At 41.2% G+C, this 17,160-nt stretch overlaps 2 protein-coding genes across 2 annotated transcripts in view; both read right to left on the reverse strand.

Moving 5' to 3' along the window:
• Positions 1 to 951: 951 nt before the first annotated feature.
• Positions 952 to 4,925, reverse strand: LOC133976469 (uncharacterized). The gene is made up of 6 exons (XM_062414684.1): positions 4,560 to 4,925; positions 4,147 to 4,251; positions 3,618 to 3,748; positions 3,321 to 3,482; positions 2,803 to 3,029; positions 952 to 1,730 (listed from the first exon to the last, which is right to left on the reverse strand). Exons 1-6 carry the CDS (start codon positions 4,624 to 4,626, stop codon positions 1,631 to 1,633), a joined length of 792 nt encoding a protein of 263 aa, XP_062270668.1. The 5' UTR covers positions 4,627 to 4,925; the 3' UTR covers positions 952 to 1,630.
• Positions 4,926 to 7,488: 2,563 nt separating this feature from the next.
• Positions 7,489 to 17,160, reverse strand: part of LOC134006564 (FERM and PDZ domain-containing protein 4-like) — a 64,339-nt gene continuing 54,667 nt past the window's right edge. Inside the window, exons 10-16 of the mRNA XM_062445480.1 lie at positions 16,942 to 17,078; positions 15,759 to 15,885; positions 13,246 to 13,335; positions 12,922 to 13,104; positions 12,646 to 12,784; positions 11,309 to 12,331; positions 7,489 to 10,868 (exon numbers count right to left, since the gene is read on the reverse strand). Of these exons, the coding sequence (XP_062301464.1) occupies positions 7,489 to 10,868; positions 11,309 to 12,331; positions 12,646 to 12,784; positions 12,922 to 13,104; positions 13,246 to 13,335; positions 15,759 to 15,885; positions 16,942 to 17,078 (5,079 nt within the window). The remainder of the gene's footprint in view (positions 10,869 to 11,308; positions 12,332 to 12,645; positions 12,785 to 12,921; positions 13,105 to 13,245; positions 13,336 to 15,758; positions 15,886 to 16,941; positions 17,079 to 17,160) is intronic.

The raw sequence follows: 17,160 nt of genomic DNA on the forward strand, positions 1-17,160 counted from the left end.
TTAATATGTTCCATTCCGTCCAATCCCGTTGACACATAATTGTATCATCCTGATTTTTAAAAGTATTGTGCACAAACATCACAGCCAAATACTATCAGAGGACATCCAAGTCCCCAAAGGATAATAAAGACACTATATGTGCCCCCTGTGAGTACAAAAAGTAATATTAGCACATGTTATTTAATCCTGACAGAGAAATTGCACTGCAGGAAGTCTATTTGTCAGCCAACAGGCTCTCACCCTATCAGCTTCCCATTCATTATCTTGAACCCTAAATAGCATTTAAAAAATATTTAATATTCACTCTACATAGTGCCATGGCAACAGCTGTTTCTCCAGTGGAGACACTGACAGTGACACTGGATAATGAGGAAAGGTGCAACATGGGCTCCACCTAGTGGTATACAAAGGTAACTTGAAGGGCATAGCTTGGACAGCTTGCCAGAATAGACAAATAATCAATCTGTTGATCAATTAATCATATCTACTGCAATGGAACATCTAAGTAGCAGCAACCTTTAACCTGAATACTTTGCAAACTCCAGTCGACAAATCAAACATCCAATCCTGTGAGTCAACATTCACAGCCTATAAATCATCTTCAGACAAAAGCTGGACTAATTACAAACAATATTTCAAACAATCATGTAAAGTTGTTGCCATGTATTAAGAAAAAAAACACCGTGTTTTTTTGGGTTTTTTTCCCAATTCTGCTTACTTCAACTACAAGGCAGTAAGAGCAACATATTAATATATTAAATGTAGAATTCGGACAACCCTGCATGAGGGGAAGTTGCAGAGGTGATGTCTGTAAATGCTATAAAGATTTAATGGATTTAAAGATCCTTTTCGGTGCATTGCACAGGGGGGAGGGGGACAGCTGTTTGATATAAGTGGCTGGAATGAGATCAATACAATGAGGCCAAAACACACAATATGAACATGCCTCTCTGCAGTACAAAGTAACTTTATTTAAATTAAATGTCTATTTCATCAAAATATTTCAAGTTTTCAGGACAAACAGTGCAATCAGTGACACAGACAATAATCTATAAACAAGACACACATACAACATAATAGTCAGAGACAGCAAAGGCCAGTTTCAAGTATTGTGAAAAATACATACACACACAGACATTATATATATATATATATATATAAAAAACAAGAAAGGCCATTTCACACTTAACATTTCAATGGTCAATGCAAAGGTTCCGCTATACAAAGTTCTAAAAAATATACAAATTTATTATTTTGCTAACACCACCAACATAACCCACCATTTCTCTGGATGTGAATGAAGCTCTAAAAAACATGTGTTTGTAACAGACTGTTACTGCACAGTGTTACATTAACCAGTCAGGAATACAACAAACAAATATGTTACACTCCTTGTAACAAAACATTTGCCAGTTGATGTAATAATGCAATGTGATTAAGAGGTTTTATTGCATTTTTACATTACCCTTTGGAAAAATACTGTAGTGGTTTTTCAAACACTTTCAAACACTACCATGTAAAATATTTTTTGGCCCTCGACCACACACAGATCCTTAAGCTCATCTAAACGAGCCACAAAGCACCATTCTCAGCGAGGCTGTAGACAGATGGTTTGAGAGTGTTTCCCTTATTACTTTGTGTCCATGGATTCATCAGCACATCCCATAATCCTCTGCAATTCCTGAATACAGGGCACAATTGACTGGCTGTGCAACTGAGCCATTTTCAACCTGGAGACAGACAAACAACAGAGTGATCAGTTAGTTTTATCAACAAACACTGAGTTAACTACTTGCTACATTAATTATACTATCACTAGCAATGCACCATATTTGTTATCTGGGAATGATGGACTGATTAATGAAAGCTATCACCACAAATACTGGGCATCAGTAAGATGATAATAACAAATACATATGATAGAATGTAGGCTTCAGTGAAAGCTCATTAAGAAGCTAGGTTATTTGAACCAGTGGAATACAAATATGTAGGTAAAACATTTACTACAACTATTTTAGCAACTAAGCCACCATTTGAGGCGGTACTCAAGTTCTGATCTTAACTAGCTGCTAAAATAATGAAAATGACTGATGAGCATTATAAAACAGATTCTATACATCCCAAATGTTACTACTAGCAAGGCAAAGTCACCCATACAGTTAACTTAAGTACTGGTGGCCCAACCAAGTGCTCAAAGGATAGTGAACTTACATTCGACAGATGGCAAGGCAGGACTCCAGTAGGATGTCCATGTTGCACTGCTTCAGCTGGATATTTAAGCCGACAAGTGGTTGCCAACATGTCAGTAAAGAGCGTGGTAACCGATATTAAATTATGGTGTATCACGGCTTCAGGAACTCAGAAATGTACTGCCCTAGATAGTGGTGAAAAACGCTTAACACGGTTTTAAGATAATTCAAGTACAGCAAAGTTTGCCTTAGCCTCATTTCCTCAGTCATTTGAGTTGACCTATTCTGTTTAAGGATCAGGTTATTGTTCAGAAGGATGTGGGTAGCAGTCAGGAGACATTTTAAAAGTGCCACCAAAAAATTAAATGATTAATTTGTGTACAACACCACCAAATACCTGGTTCACATACCTTTCAGTATGCATAAAGTCAAACAGTGCATTAAATTACATGATGCACATGAATGAAAAACTTAAAATGACCTGAACATGATGTTATGCTTACAAAAGCAATGACAGATTAAGGTATTTACATTACATCAGCATGGATATATAATTAGTGTGCACACTGACACACAAACTGTATGTCCATGTCTTCAAAAACTATGGTGTTACCTTCTAAGCAGTTCTCGTCCTCTGTTTGGTTCAGGGCAGTAGTGCTGGAGAGCAGTGAGGCTGTGAGATGCCAAAATGCTGTAACACTGTTCTCGGACAGCATTATGGTTTGTTGTATCCCACTGTGGTAACTCGCTGGTGTAGCGCCATGCCATCAGTGTGTGCTCCAACACAGCGTCCCACTCTTTGTTCCTCAGAAGAACTTGGCCCCACTCCTGACATGAAACCTGAGGGGGAGGATAAAGAGGTGATGGATTAGAATGACACTGTAAAACATTCAGCTTACAGAGGCACAAAGAGTGGAGCGGTTTTTTGACAAAAAAAATGTCTTGAAAGAAAAGGAAGGTCAATTAGAAAGGAGTGTGTGCTCAGAAAGCAAACGGTCCTGTTTCAAATAAAATAAACCACTAAATTGCTTTCCTGCAAATGACAATTGAACATTATGGGAAATTTTAATCTGCAGGTTTCCAAAAAGTGTCATAATTTATTCAAACACCTTAAAAAACACTGATACTCACTTTGAATGCCACCATATGAGGATATGCTTTTCTGTAGCAGTGTGCGTCCCTGTTGGAACCAAACCGTGAATATGGTATGGACCTGTAAACATTTGCCTTCTTCAGTTGCAAGTCGTCCTGTAGATACTTCAGGTCGGAGGCCAGGATCCTTGGCTCTTGGCTCTGGGTTACAATGAAACATCATGTTTGAGGTTACATTGTATGTCATGTATACTCAACATCTTGACCACAAAAACCCTTGGGTGGGGAACATCTCATTTTATGAATATGATCAGGTGAAATGGCCAGGATAAATACCTGTTCTACTAAGATGAGGGATCTGATTAGCTGTACAAGTTGCTGTTTGGAAAGTGGGGTGTGGTGCTCATCAATCTTCTCACACTGCTCCTCTATCCTCCCACTCCACATCCCGTCAATGGACAAGTCCACTGCCAAACAAATGGATATGATTAGGACAATAACAAAATCAGTAAAGAAGAACAAAGAGAAAAACCAACAATCTCTGGGAGTGTTGCATTTACAAATAACATAAACAGGTCTTGCCAAGAGTTTGTAAAAAGTTGCAGTTGCCTCAGAAATATATTTTAGAAATAGTAATAATTTACTTTCATTAATGCAGTCTGTCAGGTGCCTAACATTGAATGCCAGAGGAAAATGGAGTGCCAAGACACACCACACTGAAAGCCACCACTCCTTAGTCTTACCATTTTCACTCTTGTGCAAACATTTTTTGCACTTTGGTTCCTATCAAGTCTGATTAACAAACCGGTTGTTCATCTCTATAGGTTGAGCAGGCTGACTGACTATAGTGAGTATAGGTACTTACAAGACTGCACACGCCTGGTGTTTGAAGTAGTGTTTCTCCCTCTTGGAAGTGGAGATGGAGCCAAACGGCCACTTAGGATTTCAAGATAGGACCTCCTCATCCGAGCTGTAGGAAACAAGAAAAATGGGAATTAAAAATTAAATAACATGTCACTGGCTTGTATTTTCTACAATACTGCTTGTTCCAAGCAGCACAAAGGTACGCTTTTGCCACCTACTGAGAATTGCATTTTCACTTAAAATGTACACCACTGTATCTTTGGGAAATTGGCGCTGTTGCTCACTGTCAACAATATCTCTCACCGACTGTTAACCGGTCCCATAAGACTGCTGTTAGCACGATAGCAAAGTGGCGCCTACTTTCCAAAGAAAGTAAGCAATTCCTGCAGCCTCATTGTCATGTTTCACACTTACCTGCAATTTTGGGCTGTGGAGCTGGTATCTCCACCAAGGCACGTCGAGGCTGACACACAGCTGCCATTGTGACTAAGCTAATTGGTAAAAGTTATGGCGCTAACTACTTGCTAGCGACGCTACTGTTAGCTGAACTTTAAACCCCTCCGGCTGCCCGACGGTACGACAAAAAACTCCTCCACGGTAGTAGTGAACTCGGCGGTCAGCAGGTTATCTTCAAAACTAACAATGCTGTTTTCGAGCTCGTTTATATCCACTGCAGAGACAAACTTGTTTGAAATAAAGTAAATAACACAGCAAAAACGCTCTTGTTAACCCTGCTGAGGTGGAGGTATGGAGAGAAACTTTTTGTCTACACAATGCTGATGATGAGGCGCGCGACACGAGTTGCCGCGCGGGCGTGTCTTGCTTGCATGGGTGCACCTGATTGGTTGACTTCAATGCGCGCGTGGAAACAGGCGCCCAATATGCAAACGAGGGGGCCAGTGGTCTTTGTGAGGAACTGGCAGGGGTGTATGAAGAGGTCAGATAAACACTGTGGTCTTTGGCCCACATGCAAAACAACTGTGGAGTAAATTGTCACGAATTATTGCTGATCACATAGTTTTTTTTCTTTATTACTTTTTGATTCACTGGATTACATTCACAAATCCCAATTCTAAAGGCCAAGCTTTTTCTGAGCTGACTGTCCATATCAAAAAGTATACTTATTAAATATCTGTCATATACAAACAAAAAAATGCTGCAACCTCGACACGATACATTACAACCTTTTGTCCTCCTGTCATGTTTGTGATTGCACACTCAAGTTGTGTACACAAAGTGCTGTAAACTTTTTTCAATAAAGCTTTAAAAAAAAAAAAGGAAAAAAAACCCACTATGCTCCCCCACATCTCGGCTCCTCCCTATTGTCCCTTCCACTACTATCACAACCTCCAATGCTGCACCACCCTATGTGGTGCTGTATATTTTATATTTCTGTACGCTAAAAGAATCCATAAGAAACACATGCAAGCCACAGTGGAATGGTACAAGTGATTTGAAGTAGTTCACTTTGAAAAAATTACACATAGTCCTACTTTATACTTGGTTTTTAGTTAATTTAACTTGCTAGTGTCAGTAATTTTAATATGGTAGAACTGCAGCTGCTGCTAAAACCTGTGACATTAATTTTGAGCACACATCTGCATTGATCAAAAGTTGTGAATAGTGTTAATGCAATTAAATATTATGTCCATTGTATCTTCTGAAAACCGAGACATAGATAGAAGTAGGCCATAAAGAGACTTGTCATCTCAAAGACTATCATATGCAGTCCTTCAGGGGTCATGGACCTTTAAACTAGTCAGAAGTACTATAAATGGAGATGTTGAAGCATCATATGTACTGTGTGCACCCTATACGTAGTATGTAATAAACAAAAAACTGACACTAGACATAAATATTACAATAAAGAAATTGTTTAGTTTAATTGTATTTGAAAAACAGATGGCAGATGGTGGCAATCCCAATGTGTTGTATGTTTAATATGTACAGCCTGATAACTAAGAACACTTGTACAGAAGTGATTAAAATGTACATTTCTGCAAGGTTATATAACACATTAATATGAGAACTTTGTAATCATATGTTAATCTTGTAAAGCATTGTGCATTTCAAAGTACTTTCAAAATGCATCATTGATGGGTGTATGACTGCACATGGAATAATGTTCAGAAAACACCTGTATAGACTGTGTACAGTGAAGGATTCAAACCAAAATACAGATGGAAAGAGACAAAACATATCTGTAAAATGTTTTTTTTAATAGGTTTGTGGATTATCGAAAAAAAAGGGAATTTAATTTCTTGTCAAGAAACATAACTGCATTTTGATACATAGTGTGGAATAATAAATAATTTCAAGCACAGAAGTTATTCCAAAACAGATGATAATAAAACACAAAACGTAAGAATAATGAGATATAATTTATACAATGGTCAGTCTGAAATACTCCTTCATAAATTCAAAGGAGTCCTAATTGTTTTTAATATAGAATTATAATAGTATTATATATTTGTTTTTTGGAGGTTTCATTTGGTGGGGAAACTTTATTATATATAATGCTTATGAATGTTATCTGAAAAAAAAAAAAAAACTAGGTGGTAAGATATTAAGCAGTGGTAAATGCAGTGCAATTTAAGTGTCCCTGTATTTTCAACATTTCAAACAAATGTTCCTCTCATCTCGCAAGTAAACTGCACTGTAATGCAACAGGGTTGAAATCAGCTTACTTTTACAGTCATTCAGAAATACAATTTAATATTTAGCATGTGAATACAATGATAATAACAATTTATTCGCTGGACTGAAAGTGACACATTTTGTTACATTTCTACGGTTGAATTATTATAGCAACAATGATCAATATCTGTAGTAAAACTGCACTTTATGAACTGATTGAAAGTGAATTCACTCCAGCCCTGTGCAATATCAGAGCAAATTAAGCTGTATACTCCATGGCTTCTTGAAACTGCTACATCAAATAAATAATATTGTATTTATGTACAATATATACATTTTTTTAATAAGTTACATAATGCACAGGTAAAAGGATATATATTAGGTATACAGTATATCATATTACAAAGGTCTGTGACAGTATGGCTTTGTAAATAGACGTTACAATATTGTCATCAGAAAAAGCGAGTGAAGTCAGTGAGGACTTCTTTTTAGCATCTTACTCATCTTTTCAGTGTGAGTATAATGTCAATTTGATGTTAAGTCTAACTGCAACAGCTCTTACACTTTAGTGATTTTGATATGGAGATTGTCTAGACCTTATATGAAAAATATATGACTCTTCCAGCAGCCTCAAAAATAACAAGATGCTTAAAGACAGACTTCTACTGATTGCGTAGGCCACACTAGAAAGCAAAAGGAGCAGCCTCTACTTGCTAAGCAGCGTTTTAAGGGAGCGGGTGAGTGCGTTAGCAATGGCCGACATGGTACTGGAGTGGCGGACCAGGGCTTTCACGCTGTGCTCCCCTGGTGCTCCCACGGTGGCAGCCTCAGCCGCTTTGAGTAAACAGATATAGTTCATGACGACCTCGTCAACCTTCGCCACAACCTCTCTCTGCTGGTGTGAGGCTGAGGGACCAAGCCCCTTAACCAGACACATGCAAGCTTCACACAGACAGCATAGCACCTGGAAGCTGCAAGTTACAGCCATAAGCATCTCTTCAGGACTACTGTGCGCCTGTGCCATCCTCCGGCATGCCCGACCTAATTCTTTTGACTCAACAGAGAGGAGCTGCTTGTACTGGGATACATCCTGGATAGGCATCTGAGCTCCACGATCACAGCGACCTACACTGGATCTCACCAGCGCGATGAGCTCACTGGCATCACGGCGGACATCTATGAACCCGGATGGGAAGCCATACATGCGGTCCTTGAGTGCGTTGATTCGGGCCAATCGGTCGCTAAAGCTCATGTTATTCAGGACCTCACCATATAGCTGTTCCCCAGCAGCATCCATTGCTGAGCCACAGGGGAAAACAGCCGATGCAGCAGTACCGTCATTAGCAATATCATTCCCACAACGGCTTCTTCTGGGCCTCTCCCACTCAATCTCATCCTCTTCGCCTTCACTCTTACGCTTAAAGAAACAGTAGCTAAAAGGCCCGTTGCATCTCCAGGGACTGGTATCCAGTTTTTGAGAGCCTTTCATGTGTTTAGTGTCTTTTTGCAAAGGAAATGCCACAGATGCCCTTCTACTGTCTACCCTACCACCTGTAGACCAGCACGTGGTGTGGGAAGATACAGAGCCTTGGGAGTAGCTCTTGGAGAGCCGCTTCCTTGTTGGCCTCCGCTGGACTTTGGTCTCACCTTGCTGGGGCACAGATGGTGACAAGGGCTGCTGGCTCCGGCTTCGGGTGGGCTTATCAAACAGAACATCCACACTACTAGAACCGGCAGTCACATTGCTAGTGCTGCGTTTGAGCTCCCGGCCCCTTTGCAGATTATTGCTGAAGGGATCCGTCTGTGGAAAGGTCGGGGCAACAGCATGAATGTGGTTCTGATTATGCCGGGACTGGATGGAATGGATGGAATCCAGCAGGCATCCTGAGTTGCTGGAGCTAGTGTTAGCTTGCATGGGTAGAGGTGGAGGAGGAGGTGGGGGAGGCGGTGGAGGAGGTGGAGATTGTAGGTTGGGAGTTGGAGATGTAATGCAAGCTCTACTGCTAGTAGATGCCTGCTTCACAAAAGCTGAGGGGTGGTCTCCCCTTCCAAGTGAGATGGTGTTGAGGTCTGACCGTTGACAACTTACACTAGGGGCAGCAGAGAAACAAAGAGAATCATTAGGACGACGATGAGGGGACTGGCGAACTGTTTGCTTTGCCCTTGGGTCTGATTTGTACCAGTCGTCTGTGCTGCCACTAGGTTGACTTCTTGACCGAGGTGGAGGACGGTTAGCTGTACCTCCACCCTCACGGTTTACAACTGTGATGAATCCCCCATCGTGGCTAATGCAGCCATCTCTCTTATACAGTGACAGGAAGTGTTCTGGGTCCATACCACTCCTCTCTAGCTCACTTTGCAGGCCAGAAAAGGAGCTCCTCCTCTCAGCATTAACTGGCCTCAAATCTAGACAGTCATTTGGTCTCTGAGCATGCATATCAGGACTCTTGAGTTTGGCAGGAAGTGTCGCAGAATGGTATGACCGTAGATTTTTATTTGCCAGCTGCATGGTGGCTGAATTAGGATTTGCTAAATTTGGGCTGAGGAATGGGGATGATATGGAGGAGGGCATACATGGGCAGCGACCAGTGGTGTTTCCCCTATTCTTAACCATTTCGACAAGCTGAGGGTTGCTTGTAATATAGCGCCTATTGTCCTTTTTCACTGCCCCTCCCATACCTGCACTGTGCAGCTTCCCTCCCTGATGCATCTGGCTGACTGTTAGATAGTTAATCAGTTGTCTGTAGGCCTCACTGCCTTCTTTCTGATTCAGCCCCTTAAAACAGGCCTGTTGTTTAGCATGCAGATCATTGTAGGGCCTCTTGCTTCCAGTACCTGTGCTCTCTTTATGCTTAGATGTTGTGGCTGAGGAGGGACGGGCTGGTTCAGCCCCAGCAGCAGGAGGGTGAATGTTGGGCAACATTTTCCGAAGGAGGGAAGGGTCTGCATGAGGGTGAAGGTCTTTTCCCTGAGTGCCCTGGCCAGGGTTGCTATGGGGAATTCCAGGTTTGTTATCTTCATAGTTTAGCACCCTGAGTAGCGAGGAGGAGGAATTAGAAAGTGGGTGCCTTTGCATATGGTGGTGTTTTGATTCATTCACACCAGGGCCAAGCGGTGAGTCAGTTGGGGTGGCACAAGCGCTGCTGTTTGTGCTGCCACCAGCATCCAGGGATGAGCACAGAGATCCCTGTAGTGAGTTGTGAGCTTCTCCTTGCAAATTTGAAATCCTTTTCGCTAGATGGTATTCACACAACCGTGCAACACTCTGCTGTCTCGAGATTGGCTGATGGTCACTTTGTATGTCTGATCCGTGGTCAGAACCCCCTGATTTAGATTGTTTGGTTGGGGACAGCAATGACGCTACAACCAGATGTTCATCTTGTTCAACAGCCGAAGCTCCGTTATGTGTACCACACTCCCCCAAGTTGGCAACGTCTAACAAGCGATCAGAGGTGAAGGAAGCAGGGCGGGGAATTCTGAGATGGTCACGGGGGAGGCTGTTCACCCCAAGGCCCTCGGCTAAAGAATTTTCTGCCAAAAAAGAATGTTGTCTTCTTTGACTTCCCCCTTGCTCACAGAATGAAGTGCGCTGGCTTAATTCAAGATGGCTGCTGCTGCTGCCAGCGCTCTCACCTCGATGCCCTTCCCTTGTGCTGAAGGTATTATATTTCCCGCTAGAGTCTGCAGACTTTTTGTGATGCTTGCCTCCTGGTGTGGTGGAACATGGGCGCTGGAGAGTGGAGGAAAGATGAGTTTGGGACCTCACCTCCAAGCTCTCTGGCACTGCTGATGCTGTGTCCAATAGGGGGCTCTGTCTCGGGGGAACTGCTGGAGGCTGAAGGTGGCGTGTTGGACTACGAGGTTTCTTCTGTATCGTTCCCGCTGTACTGGGTGATACGGGGAATTCTGTTTTCTCCTCAAGTAAAGGTTGGTATCCTTCCCTTGTGGCCACCAGAAGACGCATGTGACTCTCGCTGAGCCTGTGAGTAGCAGCCAGTTCAGAGAACTCAGTCATCTCTGAGGAGTTGGTCTCATTGCCAGAGTCTGAGGAAGACTCTGGACTAAAGCCTCGAGATGCGTAAACACCTAGAAGATAAGAAGTTAAATATGGGTCATTACGCTAAAAGATCATTGCCTTTAAATGTGTACAGTTTTAAATATTACACAGAGCAATGACCACATATAATCAAAGGGGTACATTATTCACACGTGTTTTTGTTTGTTTGTTTGTTTTGTTCAGGTGTCATGGATGTGTTTTGATAGTTTACTAACTTAAGGGGCAAGAGGTTACAGATAATTAAAACCTAAATTGTAAAGAAAAAAAAACAGAACAAAAAGAACAATCGTAGGTTCTTTGATAAAATGAACACAAATGAAATGATTTGGTGGTTTAAATGATATTAAATTAGAGAATCAAACACCATAGACTGTGACACAGGATTTATTTGTGGGTAAAAATGCCAGAAAACCCATAATAAACAAAATACATTAATGATAGTGATCAAACATTACTTTATTCAACAGACCTGGATTGTTACTGTTGGGTGGTGGAGGGGGAGGCCTCTGTTCAGAGACAGACAGAGACTCAAGTGCCTGTAGAGTGTGCATGACCGCATTATCCAGCCTTCTCTCCCCTTCCCTGCTACTTTCTCCCTCTCCATGTGTCGGAATGGCATCAATTAACGATACCGGTATATCATCATTGTCATGTGTGCTTAGTGGCATTCCCTCAGGTGATGCGTCCTCATCTGAACTGTCCCGAAACCCTGGCGGCGGAGCTGCGATTGCAAGGTTGAGCGTCTGCAGCATTGTGTCCTCTTCGTCGTCGTCAACGCCGTCATCCCCCTCGGGAGGAGGAAGCGATGTTAGATCGATGATGTCATCAGTAGAACCAGAAAGTGTGAGGAACGTAGCTTTGCCGGCCGCCGTGGCTAACCCTCCTCCTTGGTTACCACAGTTCTCATCCCCACCTCCTCTGTCATCACCCACTGGTGTCCCCCCAGTGGAGTCTTCTTCGCAGGAAGCATCGTCATCATCCTCTGCATCGTCCGTAGTGTCACGATAAAACAGATCTCTTAGCAGCGGCTCCTCACCACCTTCTTCACTTATAATGTTACTATAGACATGTGTCAGACCACTGAATTGAAATGGCACCCTGTCCTGTGGCCGAAAGTCTGTGTTGTTGTGCAAGTAGACCGGTCTGTGCTCAGGTACCTCAGGGCTCTCCAAAAGTCTTTCATAACCTAAGTTCTTAGCCTTGTTCAAAGGTGGGTCTCCTCCAAAAATAAACGACACTTTAGCGCTCCGAGGCGAGTCTTGAGATTTGTGTCTGGTAGCTGGTGGGAGAGGAGGGGGCAGCGGACTTCTCCGTGTCCCAAGGTCTCTGTCAGGGTTTTGGGGTTCATGAAAGTAAGGAGATATGCTGTTTTCTCTCTGAACATTGTCTGAATACTCAGAGTCCCTGTTATAGACCTCTCCCTGACTGTGTGATGGCTCCTCATTGTCCCCCAAAGATGTACTGTACGGCCACTCCAGGACACGATCCTGACCTGCAGACAGCAGCAATACATTGTTTTATTTTTTTTTATTATTCATTTTTAATGATATGATCTTTTTAAGGTCAAAGATCATATCTCTTGTCTCTTAAACATGTACAATACAAGTTAATCTAAAATTGTAATTGTGGACATAATCTGATCTTTCACAGATGCTTTCATTTTTGATGCTTTCCTTTATGTAAAAAGAAAGCACAGGATCTCTAAAAATTGGGACATGTGTTTTCATTATTTATTTATTTATTCTATATACATATATTTAAAAAAATCCATACTATTTTGACCACACACATACAAGAATAACGTACTATTGTCATCCCCTCCAGTGCTATTATAGTGGGCCATGCTGAAGATGGATCTCCTTGAGTCCACTAGGAGGCGATAGTAGCCTGCTGTTAGACAGGCGAGATTCATTGCATCACTCGACTCCATGATCAGTGTGATCGGCTGCAAGAAAAACAGATGGGGGAAGAAAGAGAGGGTGAAAGGGGGCAGAGCAAGATATAAATAGATATAAATATAGACAGCAGATGCTATAATTTGTGAAGAACAAGATACTGTTTACAGGAAGAAACTGAGCTCACCCTGACATCCAGAACATGCAGTTCCAGTCGGACGTTGGTCTCATCCTCAGTGAGGATCTCGATGCGGTTGACATGGCTGAAGTCCGCCAACAGAGCCACTAGGTTGGTGCGGGTGTTGATGACATGACTGATGCCGTAACGAGGGCCTACTAACAGCATCACTTCAGTCTGCTTCTCCCCTTGCTACAGAAAGAAGTAGTATGAATAGGACAGTTAAAAGCAATGCAAAGAACAATCAGCTATGTCAAACTTTTGTCCTAAAAGATTTTAGCAATGACAGAGAAGCAGACTTTTATAAATACTTTACAAAAGTAATGGACTTACCAAAAGTATTGATTTGAACTCCCTCCCTCCATACAGTCTGAGTTCACTGAGGTACCTCAGGTAATGCACCTTGGCCTGCAAAGCAGTCAGCTGCACAGAGAAAAGTGAGACACATTAGTAAGCATCAATTCCAAAGTCATTTCAACCTGAAGGGATGCATTTGTCTTCTAATGTCAGGATGTAAAGCACTCTCAAGCCATTTGGTTCAGGACCACTGATTTTCCATTACTGCATATCCTATATCATTTAAATCTGATCAAAATCTGCTCCACTGCATCGCTCTTTATGGCTTTCTTGTGTGGACATGTGGCTCCTTCAGTATGGCTCAATGAGCCTTTAAAAATTAAAGGCACATGGCTGATGCTTCCACTGCAACAAGACATGTACTGTATATATGCATGACAATTTTCATAGTCATTGCCAACTTGTCATTTCTTTAAAAGGTAAATTATATGTTTTCATATTTAAATTGATTTGTTTTTTTTTCTTTTCATATGTATTTTGCATGTTTGCAAAACATATACATATGGTTATTTTATATTTCAGTATAACAAGAACATTTGTAATGTAAGAGCAGCTGAATAAAAATGACTGCAGTTGTGTCACCAGACTTGCTTGCTATGCTAGTCTAGTGTACATTGATCTCATGTTGCATCTAAATATAAATTTAGGAATACATCTAGTTCACTGTATAATCCATCATAAACAAACGGCTAATAGAGTGTCTGCCCTTGGTGGTTAGCACCAGACACCTTCATGAAAAAGTCATTTGTTTTTTTTATGAAATTCATGCTCAGCCTTAACTACAGCCTTTCCATGAAACAGAATGAACAGCCTCTTTTGATGAAGGTTGAATGATAACTTTAAGACTGTAATGAGAAAGCTGATTCGGGAGCGTCAATATTTGAATTGCCAGTCAGTTCACTGATGCTGCTTGGCTGTATTTCTCCCTAATGGATAGAATGGAGATCAGCTGCCACTGTGAATACAAATCATTAGCCTGCACATCACACTGCACAGGCTTGGAGAGAACAATATGCTTCTGGTTTGACTGACATTTTATAGACATTGTATTGCATATACAATACATTAAACCTGTGACTGCAGAACTGAAAAGCTTGGTAAACTCTGTTCAGCAGGTCAACTGGATGAAGCTGTATTAGACAGATATGTTGGGTGTAGAGGAATGATAATTTGCCTGCTGGTATTTTCTTTCACTCTGATTAATATGTACATTTTTAAGAAGTTGTGCTATGAACATGGCCTGTTGTGTCCAATTAAACTTACAAACATTTACTGGGTGGGTTAAAAAATAGCCCTAACATCACCCAACTCACTGCTTGTTGATATTGGTATAAATTAATGTTTCCTTATGTATTTAATATTTTCATACAAAATATTACATTCATATTTTATATGTCAGTTACATATACCTTGATTAGAAAATACCAGTCACAACTTGGGAAACATATTCAATAGTTTTAACTGTGCAATGGATGGCTTTTTTTCTTCTTTTAAGCTTCTAGTTTTTTACTGGTTGATTGCAGGAAAATCAGATGCTTGCCTCTCTGACTCAAATATAATGGTGACATATGGGAGTCACAACCTGGGGCCATCACTAATACAAATGCCTCTATATATCATATATAAAGGAACACATCTCATTTATCCAGGTGGTCTATTACTGTAGGATTTTGTGAAAACTGATGGATGTCAGGTCACATTCATCAGGTATACGATGGAAAACTGAAGGAGGACATAGTTTAAATATAATATTGCTTTTAGCCGAACTCAGAATAAACTGAAGTGCCCATATTCATCACAATGAAGGAACATGTCAGCCAGTGTAGCGGTGTGGCTAACTGATGTGTTTCCAAATATCAGCTCATAGTTCAATCATAAAGTACCTTTAACTACAGCCGGAATAGTGCAGTGTTGTTGGCTGAATTTTAACGCATATACTTTTTTTTTTTTCTTTTGCAAAAGCACTTTGAAATTTGGAAGAAAGTGTGTGCTATTCACTTGTAGTTAACATAACCTGCATGACAGCTGATAAGAAATAACCCACTAAAGCTGAAACTGTTGCACAGGTTAATTCTGTTTCGGCATTGCTGCTGATTTGTTCATGTCAAAGTTAAAATGGGTGTTTGAAAATGAGCAGACCAGCAGTTTATTTAGTCAAAACTGTTTGTCAAAGAGCAAAAAAAAGTTCAACTGTAGTCAGATCGGTGGCCCCTGACTCAGACGTGTGTGGATATAAATATCTTATTATGCGCACAGTTTGAAAAATGCATATTGCTTGTTATTCACATTAGCATTCAAGGTCTAGCTCGACAAAGGCCTTAGAGGTTGACAAGGGTGAGAACCTTTACAAGGTCGAGCATGGCAGCGAAGCTATTTTAGGATATTGCATCAGAAAAGAGGGAGACTGCGTTATGTGTGCATGTGTGTGCGTGTGTGTCTGTCAGAAGTTTATTAACAAGGGCAAAGAAAGACAAACGTGTGCTGGTTACTTTTTTCCCTGGAGGCACGAGGTTCTGGTTGGTCTTGAGGATGTGTGTCAGAGCTTTCTTGATGTTTTTCTCCTTCATGCTGGTCAGCACGGCAGGAGGCAGGAACAGTGACAAACCCCACTCCTTTCTGTTGAGAGGAGATTGATTTCAGTATACACTCACCCATGGGAAACAAAGTACTTCCACTGGACCTTGGTGAAGTACTTGCAGTCAAAAGCTAGACTCTGGATTATGTCAACTCTCAAACAAGCTGTCAGTAACGGAACATAACTCTTTCAGAAGGAGAGCTTTCTCTGTGGAAAGTACTTCCTCAGAAGAACCTCATCCACAAAATGTTCTTTATGTGTTTCGCACTCATTTGTCTTTTTTGAAGAATGTGTATCAACTCATAAACACTCATTGTTCTGCATGATTTCAAATGTTTAATCTTTGAAATGCGGAATTTTCAATATTTTGTTGATTTCATTTCAGACAATGCACAGAAAATGAGAGCGCAGAAGAAAACAGCAAGACTTCAATCTGTTAGATGGATAGTAGTATGACTAAATGCGAGACTGATAGGAAACTCAAAACAAAAGCCACTCCCTGGACGTGTATGGATGAAGCTGTCACGGTAATGACACACAGACTGACAAACTGCTTATTCATTTTGTAGCAGAGCTGTGCAGAGGTGCACACTGCCATCAGTGTCTGAATGGATGGGGAGCTGGTGTTTGTATCCTCATTGGGAAAAAAAAAGAAAAAAAGATGTGTTTGCTTTGATGGGAGTTTAAAAATGTAGGCGACACACTGCACATTTCAGGATCGGCTTGACTTACTCTTTGTGTCATCAACTTTGACAGCTCGGCTAGATCTCGTAAATAAAAAGTGCCTTTTCAAGGGCACCTCACTCCTCTGATAGTTGTATTTTTGTACTAAATTATGAGTGACAGCAGAGAGCTGACATGAAATAATATCGGTTTTAAAACAACATGACATATGACACAATTTTCCACTTAGTTTAGGGGGCTATGATGTGATTGTTTAATGAACAAAGTTGTTCAAACGATGTCACCATCTTTTAGACCCATCTAAGAAACTTTTGGGGAAACAAAGTCAGCCTGTCATTTATTTATGATATATGAGCTGCAGGCATTACAACAGTTCATGCTAGCAGTATCAAAAACACTACACGGAAACTTACTGGATGTATTTCAGGGAGACCTTCTGGCTTTGTCTGGTTGTCATGTTGAGGATATACATCTGCAGCGCAGCCAATCGCAGCGCAGCATCATACTTCAGCTCCGGGCCAAACCGCTCAAAGACCACGTCGTTACAACACTACAGCAAAGCAGGAAGTTACAGAGTCACACAAGAATCCCAGAGTCTTTGTTTTGTTTTTTTTGTTTTTTTTTGAGGGGGT

Source organism: Scomber scombrus, chromosome 24 (genome assembly GCF_963691925.1).
Source record: "Scomber scombrus chromosome 24, fScoSco1.1, whole genome shotgun sequence".
Taxonomy (NCBI): domain Eukaryota; kingdom Metazoa; phylum Chordata; class Actinopteri; order Scombriformes; family Scombridae; genus Scomber; species Scomber scombrus.